General features: G+C 37.3%; 1 protein-coding gene across 3 annotated transcripts; it reads right to left on the bottom strand.

Annotated features, from left to right (window-relative positions):
- Positions 1-1,041: 1,041 nt before the first annotated feature.
- Positions 1,042-12,717, bottom strand: LOC132173869 (E3 ubiquitin-protein ligase DA2L). Of its 3 annotated transcripts, XM_059585528.2 has the most exons (11): positions 12,332-12,717; positions 12,082-12,207; positions 10,223-10,425; positions 9,894-9,945; positions 9,767-9,812; positions 9,612-9,693; positions 9,355-9,499; positions 9,143-9,263; positions 4,459-4,525; positions 2,671-2,730; positions 1,042-1,980 (listed from the first exon to the last, which is right to left on the bottom strand). In XM_059585528.2, exons 3-11 carry the CDS (start codon positions 10,412-10,414, stop codon positions 1,441-1,443), a joined length of 1,305 nt encoding a protein of 434 aa, XP_059441511.2. In that variant the 5' UTR covers positions 10,415-10,425; positions 12,082-12,207; positions 12,332-12,717; the 3' UTR covers positions 1,042-1,440. The 3 variants fall into 3 exon arrangements, with proteins under 3 accessions (XP_059441511.2, XP_059441512.2, XP_059441513.1); XM_059585529.2 differs by lacking the exon at positions 12,082-12,207; XM_059585530.2 differs by lacking the exon at positions 2,671-2,730 and having other exon boundaries at positions 12,332-12,715.
- Positions 12,718-13,258: the final 541 nt, after the last annotated feature.

Genomic DNA, 13,258 nt, shown 5'->3' with positions numbered 1-13,258 from the left:
TATAGGTTAGATTAAAATGTTTTAGTATTATGTAAGAGCATAATGTCAAGTTTTTAAATACTAATAGGTAAGGGAAACTATTAAAAGAGATAGTTACCATTAGGTCAGTTTTGATAGGGTGGACTGTCATGAACATTGATTGTAGAATGTGGTAGTATGTTATGATCTCAAGTATTTTACATGGTGAAGTGTAATATTGACCATATGAATATAACCTTTTGAGCGCTCTTACTTTACGATGCAAGTCAAATTTTAAGTGTGAATTTTACCTAATGTTTATCCTTTTATACTTACCAGCTAGCTTCTTGTCATTTTAGGTAACAAGAGCCACAAACTCAAATGTTTTATGCACACATCAAGTTCTAACTACTCAAGTAATTTTAGAAGTCCTTGTATCACTCTTGTGTTCCTCAAAAAATAAAATAACTTTTAAAATCATCATTCGATCAAAATCTAATACTGATTAATCATAAAGTTAATGGTAATTTTAAAAATTACATCATCCTTGAAGGGACACAAAAGTGATATAAAAGGAACTTATAGTATTACTTAGCTCTACCTTGTAAATCAAATTAAGATTAATAAAACGAAATTGATTGGCACGAGTTTGCATGGGGAAGACACGTTCAATAATATTGTTTATTCAAGAGATATACAAGTGGCAATTGACACGTTATATGGCTTATCCCAATCCGTCGCAATTGAGAAATTAAGCACGCAATGGTAAGAATCATGAGGAAGTGTCCAGCCGCCTATTTCAGAGCATTCACATCAAATCCACCTTATCAAATTTATTCTACCAAATTTTTTCAAATTACGTTAGCCTCATCATTTTAACTATTAACTCTTACTATTTTACTTAAATATTCTTGTTGAAAGATTTCTTTATTCTTTCCAATCATATTACACTCAATATATTTTAATAGTTTTTTTTTTTTTTTTTTACTCCAACAGTCATATTACACTCCATATAATTCCAGTACTGCAATTTTACCCAGGGCGACCAAACTGTTAAGATTCTTGTTAGATACACCAGAAATATGAATAAGGTGGCTGTATATCTTTATAGCGTTGATCCTCTTTAGAATCTTTTTAACATGCAAATCAATTCCCACCAGGGTCCTAATTCTCCAGTTTCTCCGATTGTCAATGTCGGCTAACAGGAAAAATACAAGACCCAAAAAGGAGGGGTATATGAATCACTTTAATAGCATAAGCCAACATGCTTTTCATTCCCTAGAAGAATCCATTTTCCATTCACATCTGCATATAGAAAGATAAAAGAGTAAAGGGGGGAAGAGAATCATCACTACCTTGAACCCCGAGCAAGTTTCATGCAGCTCCTTGGGCATGGGCACTCGATCAAGACTCAGCTAGCTAAACAGCCATGGCCAGCGCTATCTGTAACAGAAACACTATCACTAGTAGCTACACCTATTACTACTGCCAGGAAACGCCAGGTCCGCTAGCAATAGCTCGAGCTTCGGCTAAAGAAACCGCCATAGCCAGCATCATCTGTTCCTCGAAACTCTCGGGAATAATGGGCTCTGGGACATTTTGAAGGCTGTCATCGATTTCATCCGGCAGTGGCAATGCAGCAGCGTCTTCTGTGCCATCAGAGCTCGCGTAGCTGGTGCCGGCTTCAGCCACATCTGATCCACGGTCCCCGTAACATTCTCTGTCATCCTTTGCCATTGTCATCCTACCATCAGTTGATGACTCAGTGGCTCTATCTGCAGGTGGGTAATTTTCAATATCTCCATCCACCCTGTTGTAAAACCTGCCAGCTTGAGGAGCTGAAATATTTCTGTCGGGGATTTGCTGACGCTCTGCAAGGGCCGCTATGGCACAAGCAAGACCACCAGATGGGGAAGAGGATGATCCAGCTGGTGGACCCATGGCAGGTGAGGCATTGTGATCAAGGGCATATTGCTCAGAAAGAACATCACTATACACCGGATTTCTTTGTCTGCTGTTCTCCTGCAAAAATCATTTCAGCAAAATTCAAAAGAATTATGGACCAGCTTGAGTAAATGAGAAACACTACAAAAGTCAAATTACCAACTTAAAATTAAGAGAAATATCAGTTCAAAAGTAAATACAATGGCTTCCACTCAGAAGAACATATATTTTTTATAAGTAATCGAAATATGATTGAAAAGCACAAAAGACACATCCCAAGTACACATAGAGTATACAAGAGAAACACCTAGCTAGAAAGAGAAAACAAGTCAAGAAAATCTTGAAAACTAAGCAAATTAAGATCTAAAGCAGTTGTCCAGTGGTATAAAATTTTGAATAAGGAAGACTTTAGTTTCACCATTGGCCTCTCACGGTCTTCAAAACTTATGTCATTTCTTTCCTACTAAAGACACCACAAAAGATAGGACAGAAGCATCTTCCACACTGCTCCACTCAGAAGACTACCGCTCAACCCTTTCTAACAAGGATAAAGGTTTACTACTCTTCTTGGCTCCCAAGCTAACCCAACCCTCAAGATAGAAATATTAAGTTTTCATTCAGCACTAAATATGCTCACTCCACGAATGGAAAAGCCAGTCAAACTCACTGATAAGAAGATTAGACTGAAGCAAGAAAGCATAAACATCAAACTATTACTAATTGTCAAAAAGAATAAAGGGACCAATTAGACAATACATAGAAGGGCACCTCATAGAAACACAAAGCATGTTTGTGTCTCACATGCAGAAACTTTGGGGGAGCATATTCCTGACTCACAAGAAAAAAGGTCAAAACCCCGAGTTTGCATGGTCTAATAAGTCAAGAAAATAAAACAACAATATCCAGCTTTTAAAATCAGCGGTTCACCAATTATTAAATAAGTGTTTGAATGCACAAACTGAATGCTGGCTGCCACAGGGTAAGATGGCGTCATAATTTCAATAATTACTTGATACATGATTTATATTGATTTAAGTTCTTGTGTTGTCTGCCAGAAAATGTTACCTATCAAATTTAAAAGTCACAATTACAGAAAAAGACAACTAACAAAAGCATCACCCTTAGAACCTAAAAGTACTTGAACACATTCATCAAACCACCAAAACATTTTTTTCTTATAAGTAATCGAAATATCATTAAAAAGCATAAGGCGACCACCAAAAAATGGAAAGGTGTACATCTTTTACACTGGAATAGTAACAGGTAAAATGTGGTAAAATGGAGTTCTAGTTTCGCCAAAAAAGGAAAGAGAAAAAAATAGGACATAAAATTTGATGAATTTTATTTTTTGAAGAGTTCAAAGTGCTAGACCTTGGATCAATGTATTTGTTAAGATATGTACTGTATGTTATACATATGCGATTATTTTGTAGTTGTAAAAACCACCCTCCAACACAGAAAGAGCACCTCAAGGTATTTTAGGAATCCCATGTATAATCACCAGTTTCCAACCGCATCAATCTACCACAGCGAATGCTTTTCTTTTTTTTTTTCTTTTTTATAGGCATCCTTATATGCAACAAGAATGGGGGGAACACTCGGTTTATATTGATGGCTGAGATCATTCAAGAACTGAATCTAGCATATGTAACAAGATCAAAAAATTTATGCCACATGATTTAAAAATCATATTCTGCTTGTGTAGAGACATGTCCCCACCAAAATCTAGCATCCTTTGCAGAGGGATAAACTTCGAATAAAAGCCAACAGCTTTGGGTAACAAACACCTCACGAATGGCTTTCATTATTTATTTTTCTTTTATGGCAGGCCACAATTGTCTTAATCACAATCATCCAACAAACTTTTTGCAGAGACCACATTACTCGGAAGCCTATTCCACTTGACCATAAACTCAGCAATTTACCAAGGAAAAAATAACAGCTGATCCAAAATGTAATGCCAAATTGTCTACCCCCCATTCTGGTTGTGCATAGACCATTCTGCACGAGGGCACTTCACAAAGTTAAGAGGCAATAACTCTTTAATGAAACACATAAGACACAAGTACAATTGCAACACATTGACACAAACGAAACAGAAAAACCTCAAGTCAAAGTCACAGATCATAACTTTTTATTGTACATGAACTTCTCAATAGTATCATGTGCAAGAAATCAATTCTTAGAGCCAATTGAAAATTGCAGCAATTACCAGGTCCTTGTAGAAGAACTAAATTTTTCTTATTTATCTTAAAATAAGAACACTCAAATAGTCCAAAACCAAACAGCATTTCCATTTGTACCGCACTCTCCATACAAACAGTTACTAAAGAATAGGTTTCCATATCTCTCAGAGCACAAGATTGAAACAGATTCCAATTATTTCCTTGATTTTCTTGGCTTTCTGATTTTACTAATGTAATCCTTTTAAGGGACTCTCTTGTTCATATCCTGTGCACTTGGTTGTCTCTTTTTACATTAACATATTATTTACTTAATTAAAAAAAAATTAAGCCAAAATTCTTTCAAATATAAATCATGAGTTAATTAATCTACCTGAATGGAAAGCCAAATTGCTTCCATGACCATTATGTCCTCAAGATCCACGTCAAAATCATCGTCCCTGCAATTCCATTATTTGAAACATAAATTAAAAGATGCCATGAAAATTATTCATCCAAAAATAAGAATTCGCAACATTAAATAAACCAGTACCACTGTATGCAGATTTGGCAGTCTCAAATAAACAAGCTAAACAACAAATTATGATGTGGCATATCCATAAAACCATGCCTAAAAAATCAAATTACTGTGCAGCAAAATGAAACTAAAACTTGTAATAATCACACCAAGCATGTAACACACATGCACTCATGTTCACTTGATTCTAGAAGTGCCAACTAATATTCAAAAGTACCTTAAATGCAACTTTTTATCAGAGATTTTATACAGCATTGGGCGCAACAAGCATAATTGCATATGGGGTCAAAACCAACAAAGGTAAATGTCAAATCCCCATTCTAGATAACATGTTTGAATTTCACTTCTTTCATTTTATTTCTAACAGGATCACATCATATACAATGTTCTTTAAACAATTAAACAATTACAAAACATCCGACAAAGAAATTCATATACTATTTATGGGCTCAGCAATCCATCCATTGAGGCATAACTTTGCTATTAATCAATCAAAACCCAAATATCATTCAACCCCCATCACTTCACATCCACAGTAATCTATCTCTTCCGTCCCTCTAAGAACTATATTGAAGACCACAGCAATAATTAAACTCATTCAAACACTTGAAATAAAATAACACCAAGGTTTAATAGCCAAGTGGTAGTGATTTCCCTTTAAATGGAGAGGTCACTCAAAGGTTCAACTACACAAGGGAAGGGATCCTGGCTACTCCACAGTCTTCAGCACGTATCATATTAAAGTCATTAAGAGTCTTAGAATCTCTTCTGAAAATAAGCATTTTTTATCAATAAAAATGACCAGAAAATTTACCTGCCTTAGAAGTACTTATCTTGATGAGTGGCTTATTATGCTCAATTGACAATTTGAATCCAAGCCTTACTACTGGTTCAAGTAAATCTTTTTCTCCTTCCATACTTCCATAGATTTTTTACATCTAAAATAGTTTTTTTGATAAGTAATTGTTCTATATATCAAAAAGCGGAAGCATCGCTAAGTACACAAAGAGTATACAAAGGAAACCAGCGAAAGCCCACAAAAAAACCCAAACAAAAAAATCCAAGAACCTGAAGAGACCAGGGCACTTCCGAAACTACCCCTGCTCACACAAAGCTCCCCCAAATTACAAAACCAAACTAGCCCACAAGCAACCCCACAAGAACACCTAGACCAAGGCACTACAACGTAATAGTCTTGCCCTTAGTCCCAGGCCACCCGATCGTTATACTAAGATCCTCTTTCACCTCATTCAGCCACGCTACCTTTCGATCCTCCTCCTCATCGCCCTCCAACCGCCCCTCCTCGCGAGCCACCTTATTTTCCCACCGAAAATCCTCTTCCATGTTCATTAAAAGCCCCAAATGATCTTCGTCCTCTAACTCATCACTGTCCTATAACTTTTCCCTCATCCACTCAATCTGCCATTTTTTGGGATTTGGTCAGACCGTTAACCACATATATGTCAGTGGAGCACAGCCCAGTTGTACTGTTAGACCTCTGCGAACTGGAATCCGAAACAAACCCATGCAGCCCAACTTTGACCGCATCACCTCTGGTACCAGCCTCACCTCTGATGTGACAAGAACCCATGTCATGCAAAAAAGCCGTCCACGAAGATGGAGAATTCTAAATCTTCCAAGAAGGCTGATCGAAAACATGCTCTGGGGAAGGAATTGCCCCAGCAAGCGCCCTCGACGAATCAGAAAGCTCCAGACCCTGATTTGGGTCCGCAGTCGCCATGCTCGTGGAGCTCGCCGAAGAAACCATTGAAGCCTTAGTAAACTCAACGGAGTGATCCAACATTGACCCAGAGTCTGAAGTAAGAGTCACTGCGTCGGTGACCAAAGGAGTCACCGGATTATTCCTCGGTAGGGGAGAAACAAGCACCGCCGACAAGGCAGACCCAAGATCCGCACCAGAAATCGAAGACCCAAATCAAGGCGTCACACAAGGCCCAAAAGCGGACTTGCGTCCCACTCTCAGTCTAAACCCAACAAGAAGTTTGGGCCTCGGGCCAGGCCCATCCTAGAACAAACCCGGTCCAGGATTGACCCAAGCTTCTCACGAAACTTCTTCCGATAGCTAGGGACCCTAGATCCCTTAAACCATGACTTGGGCTTAAAGCCCAGCCCGATAGAGAGAACCCAAACCACGTCAGCCCTAAGATTTTCCAGATACGCCTCCCACGACGCAAAGCCCTAATCAACTTCGTCGCTGAATTGCCGCCCCCCTGTGTCCCCTCACCACGTCAACCCTAAGATTTTCCAGATACGCCTCCCACGAGCGCAAAGCCCTAATCAACTTCATCACTGAATCGCTGCCCCCCCGAGTCCCCTCACCACCCTTAACCAACTCAGAACAGCTCCCCGTCGAAATCTGATCACCACCTGGCTTCACACCACCAAAATCCTTGGAAAGCATAACCACATAGGTCCAATTAGAAGAAACAGTCAGAATACCCCGAAACCCTTCGTCTTAGCTGCGAGAACCACCAACAATTTTCGCAACTCATCCACAAAGCGGCCCCAACCCCAACCTTCACGGCCCTTAGGGAGCCAAATCATCCCTTTCCGACCACCCTTAGCAAAGACCTCAGCCACTAAGAACCAACCGGCCTTGTAGCAGCCCTTATGGATCTTCAAAATCATCTCATCCTCCCGAAACAATTTGGCAAAGACCTTTGTCCCTTGAGACTTCAGTGCCTCCTCCACCATATCCGCCAGCCAATCAGAGCACTAGAGGCCGAGAGAAAAGGAGCCAGCAAACCCTTTTCTCTTTTCTTCCAAGCGCAACTCTGGCTTGCCTGCTTTCACCAAAAAGGAGAACGCTTTAGCTTCCACAACAAATCTTTGCTCCATTCTATCCAAAGCAAATGCATCCCAGGATACCAAACTAGAGTCTAGCGGAAACGCGCCTCCGCTAGAAAGGAAATAGATAGATCTAGGAGATTTCTAGAGAGAGAGAAAGCTGTTTATGTAAAGCCTTTATATATATATATAGTTCAAATATCATTAAAAGCGAAAAGTGCAACCTAAGTACACAAAAAGTATTTAATAAAATTACCTAGCTAGAAGAAGAAAAAAAAAACAAGAAAATCATGAAAACTATGCACCGAGGAATCTACAAACGCAGCTGCCCAAATATAAAAAGTATAAAATAAAGAGGACTTAAACTCCTTCAACGTCCTCTTTTTACAACTAAAATATGCAAGGTAGTGCTTTGTATTTCAAGTCCCTATTTATTTGAAACTTCTAGTTTAAAGTAACTTCACAGCTAGTTTGTATTTTCATTACTTAGTGGCAAGTCCTACTGTTCAGAAAACCCCAAATATCAAACATAAAATGAGATCACATTTATAAGGACACATTTGTTGTTGTATTCAGGTAGGTAATCATGATGTTACAGTCATTGCCCCTTTTGCCCAAAAACATATATCCTATTAGGTTGCATTCCATTATGCATGATATAACACAGTAAAAAGGGAAAAAACAAGATGAAACTTATGCATCACTGTTCTTTAAAGTCTACCACCAGATTACAGATCACGCAATCTGAGAAACAAGCAAATCATTGCAGAGGTAGTCTTATCTTTTTTTTTTTTTATAAGTAATATTGTATATATCAAAAAAAGCGCAATGCGCCTTTAACTGCACAAGAAAGTATACATAGACAGCCCAACTTAAAACCCAAAGACAAAACCCAAGAAGACCCAACCCAAAAAACCCAAGAAGAGAGGTAGTCTTATTAAACTTGTTACACAATCTGAAGTCTTCCATTTAAGAAAAAGCATAAGTTTTCACTTCAGCTATTCAAAGTCAAGCATAAGGCTCCTCATTGAGACGAATTTCTAAGGGATCAGTCCTATGGGAACATCAGCTTGTACTTTTCAAGTCATACAAGTGTTCTACCAGTTACAACTAAGAATAAAATGTATCGGCAGCGACAATTGACACCTCTAAACTCATCTTTTTCAAATTTTCCTTAAAAAAGATGTGAACTAGTATGCTGCCAAACATGCTATTACTTTTTTTCCCAGAAAGCATAGACTTTCTAATGGCATCATATTATGCCACAGTTTTATCACTTCTCGGCTCTCATTTATTTCCACTAATAGGACACCTTTCCAGCCCTTACACCATCTCTTTCAACCTCCAATTGAAATCCATACGCATGCAGACCGCCCCCACTTGATCACTATTCTCATACACAACAATCTTTCATTTGTATCCAGATGCAAGTACATTAGATCTTAAAAAAACTATCATTCTCTGACAAGGACACTTGATACGACTGTCTAAAACTATGAAACATTATTAAATCATAATAACAAGAACAGTCAACTATTTTGAATCATGGGGAAGGAAATAGTGTTATTTCAGACATTTTTTTGCACTAGGCAGTGTCAAATTCCCCTCTCTATTTTTTTTCATTGACATATTCATTTAATTATTTATTTATTAATTAGAAGAACAATATAAGGAAAGCAAATACCATACAAACACAGAATGTGACATTGTTCCAACCAAGAACACTGCATACCGGTTTGTCCTAGGAAGTGGCGGTGGGGGCGGGAGTGGAGGTGCTCTAATCATTGGGGAAGGAGATGAGTCCAAAGAAGCAACAATTTCCTCACTTTCAACAGGAGACCTAGAAGATGGAACTGCAAAGAATGGAAAAGAAAATAAACATACTAATTATCTAATCACAATATATTGAACCTTAAGATACAAAGCAAAGAGTCGAAAAGATACCTGCTACTGAGCAATATTCAACCTCCACAGGTGCCATATTTGCACTTGAACAGCTAACTTCTTGCCTTTTCAGCATTCTCTCTTCTTCATCCTGAAGTTCCTGCTGCTGGATCCTAATTTTTGCTTCTATAACGCGTTGCTCTTCCTTCATAGTTTCAAATCATACAAGTGACATTCAAAACCAATTCTGTAAGCAACAATACCAGAGGAATAAAACCAAAATATAATGAAGTTGAGTGGTGCAAATCAAGTCTTACAATCTGCTCCAAGCCCTTTTCTTCCTTCGTTTTCACACCTCGATACTCCACAGCATAATTTGCAGTTTTGCAGAAAGGACACCTCACAACTGTTAAGTAATACAATAGAATAGGAACTGAAACAGAAAGAGGCATTTATTGATTATGAAGGATACTGTGTAGGACGAGTTGAATTGGGAACTTTCATCTGTAGAAAACACTCTGATTCAAAGAAGACAAGTCAAATCACATGCATATTCTAGTAACTGCACTTATCATTTGTGACAATTGCTGAATAATCACCTGTGCAGATGCTTTTCAAGCAACATCGTGACCGGTTAAGACTCGGATAATACTAATCGAGGAAAAAGAAAAGCGAAAGGATAATTAGAAAAGTAACATATAGAACTCCAGTGCATACCAAAAGTAAATAACACTAATTAAAGAACAGAAAATGAATAAATACATTTAGCGGCTATGGATTTTTGGAGCAATCACTTATAGATCCAAATAAAAAATTAGTGAAATCTTAAGTTTTCTGTTTCCCGGATCCCAAAAAGCCATCTGAAAAACAACTATTTACATAGTCTGCAAAACTAGAGCATAGAGACATTAAACTTTAATTTTCTAACCAGAAAGCAAATAGGACACTCTTCATGATCGCAACTGCATTCTTCGTCTCCAGGAAAGCATGGAGCAAGCTTAGATTCTAGTATTAGCTTCCGAAGCTTCTTATGATCTACATCCTTATGATTGTACAGTCCTTGCGGTCTGGTGTACTTCTCATCTACCACTTGTCTTCTCCTCCCAAGCTTATTACCCATCCCCAACAGTCCTATAAATCACAAATCAAAAGCAATAATCTGAAAAGTTGAACAAATTATCCAAAGAAACCAAAGAAGAAACATAATTCCAATAGACTACTAAAAATGATAAAAGCTCCAGATTTCACAAAATTCTGTATCAATTTGTTTTTGTATAACTCTGCAGTGATCATATTAGAGACAAAAAAAGGAAAGCAAAAACTCAACGTTACACCTGAATTCTTTATTATGAAGCTTTAGCAACAAAACCAGTAAAAACACACAAGCAATTTATAAGTTACCAAATGCATATATTATAATACCAGGGTATAACACATGCGACCCTATTGATGACCTCAGTTTTTTTTTTTTTCCTTTTGTAAAGTACAAGTTCATTAAGAAAAGTGCAAAAAGGATCGCAACCCTAGCACACGGGATGTATTGAGAGAAAGGAGAAAATGGAACCTATGTTCTAAAATTTAAGAGATCAAAGATGTGAGCATTAAATAATCAGTTGTGGCAATCCAATCGTATAAAAATCTCGGACACATCAACTTAAACCCAGCATAGAAATCTCCTGATCCTCAAAACTATGAGAATACCTCTCTGTCCATGAAACACGACATAAAACAGGTGGAATACCATCCTAATCATACCGATCCTACACAAGTAGAACCTACCATTCCAACAAACCAATAGCTCAACCCACATACTTAGGCATACGCCATGTCACTCCAAAGAGAGAAAAGATGACTTAAAGTAAATCTCAACCAGCGTAACAATGAAGGAGAAGATGATTTACTAATTCTTCACTGCTCTTGCAGATACAACACCACCACACAGGCACTATATTCCCTTTCCTAAGATTGTCCATTGTTAGATGTTTATCCCAAGCTTGAGTACACATAGAAAAGCAACCCTAGGAGATGCTTTAGTTTTGCTAGATACTCCTCCATGGGAAAGCCTGCTTCCTTTTTGAAAACCATATAGCATGCTTTCACCTACTCGTGGATAACCACAAATCCTGAATTAGAACTCTCTCAGGTTCAATTTGCAATAATTTCCACACTAAATGTCTCCCAACTTCAAATCACTGGTAAGAAACATTGATAGAAAAGTACAAATAGAAACAAGAGCAACAAATACTATTAGAGAACATAAAAATTGCTAATTTCTCCATATTCAGCTCAATTGCCTGCAATTTGGTACAATAATCATATTAGAAACAAAAATTGAGCATAAAGCCTGACTTGATCCAAAAAATTGAGTTAAAAAAGAAAAAGAAACAAACAGTACCAGCAAATAAAGCAATTGATGCATAAAATACAATGCGCAGAATTCAATTAAGTGAACAGAAATATACATAGAATCAGCATATAAAGCAAATCCTGCATAATACAAAAAAATTGCGCGGACGAACACTAGAATAAAGCACAAACAGCAATATCAATAACCATAATCTCTGAATTACAAGACACTCCAATTGGCTATCATTCCTATCCTACAACCTCCAATTCGCTACAAATAGCTGCCGAAAAACATCGCTAAAGGATCAGAAAAACAGAAACAAGAGCAACGAAATTGAGCGTAAACAAGTAACTGCATCACCGAATTCTTCCAGAACGAAAATCAAGCAGTTCAAACACTAAATAAACAAGCAGATAAGAAATTGAGCCTAGAAAACGAACCTCGAAAAACCCTAATTTTCCGAATTACAAAAACTCTCAGGCGCAATTGGCTATGATTCCTACGATATAACGCACTCTAAGCTTCAAACCGCTTCATCTCGTTGCCGAGAAAGCACCGCTAGAAGCCTAGAATCATAATCACAGAAATATGAGCAACAAAATAAACAAGTGCTGAAAATCAAAATCCCGAGGACACACAAAAAAAAAAAAAAAAAAAAAAAACGGAGTGGAATTCAGATTGCAAACGAACCTCGAGAAAGCGCGACTCAAGAGAGAGAGAGAGAGAGAGAGACAGAGAGACAGAGAGAGTCTCTCTGCGGTAGAGATGTGGCAAGAAGAACAGGAACAGAACCTTCTCCGGCAATTTAAGGAGAGAGAAAGAGAGAGAGAGAGAGAGAGGGAATTATAATAATGATTTAATAGCCGTATTTGTGCTTTTAGATATATGTATAAATTTGTGTGTTCGTTTCTTCGTGTATCGGCTTCTGTGCGGTCTATCCGACGGAGACTTTTGGAAATGTGGTGATGTAAGGGAAGCAAGGCACGGACGGTGGAGTAGTAGACGAGGAAAGAATCATCCATCCGCAACCAAAACTTTTCATGGAAGCCCCACCGCTTCCTCTCTCCACGCGCTGCTCACCCGCGTCTTCTTCCCAACGTTTTATCTTCCTATAATTTTTCAATCTAACGGTCTCTAAAACTGGCATCATTTAGTACGTGGAAAACCTTTTTTTTTTTTTTTTTTTAATCTTTTCCTGATAACATTTATTAAAAAAATAAATAAATAAAAGAAACACAATGACACTTTTAGAAATATCGGTACAAAATTTATAGAAAAATTATATCAGTTCTTTAATTTGATAAATCATATCAATATGAACAGAAATTTCTCTCAATCTCTAAAATTGCTACGTGTCTTTGAACATGTGAGAAGTACAAATTTTTCTTTATTAATACTATTTTAAAAATATGTATTTTTTACATATTAAGAGCATTCTCAATAGATGAGCCATATTTTTATATAAAATGACTTTTCAAAATTCATTTTTATCTAATTTAGCTAAGCCATTTTTAAATGTCTCTACATCCGATTAGCTATATTTCTATCTATTCTATTAAAATATTATTAAAAGCAATAAAAGTTTTGGGAAAAAAAGAACATGTGAGAGGAAAAATG

The sequence above is a fragment of the Corylus avellana genome, chromosome 3, assembly GCF_965113065.1.
Source record: "Corylus avellana chromosome 3, dhCorAvel1.hap1.2, whole genome shotgun sequence".
Classification (NCBI taxonomy): domain Eukaryota; kingdom Viridiplantae; phylum Streptophyta; class Magnoliopsida; order Fagales; family Betulaceae; genus Corylus; species Corylus avellana.
The sequence above is the reverse complement of the archived record's forward strand: the minus strand, read 5'-3'. Positions and strand labels throughout refer to the sequence as shown.

Coding starts and splice junctions, on each gene's coding strand:
- LOC132173869 (XM_059585528.2), bottom strand. CDS start 10,414: ATGGGTAATAAGCTTGGGAGGAGAAGACAAGTGGTAGATGAGAAGTAC. Junction 9,264..9,354: donor TGAATATTGCTCAGTAGCAG/GTATCTTTTCGA, acceptor CATTCTTTGCAG/TTCCATCTTCTAGGTCTCCT. Junction 1,981..2,670: donor ATGCTTTGTGTTTCTATGAG/GTGCCCTTCTAT, acceptor TGATTTTTGCAG/GAGAACAGCAGACAAAGAAA.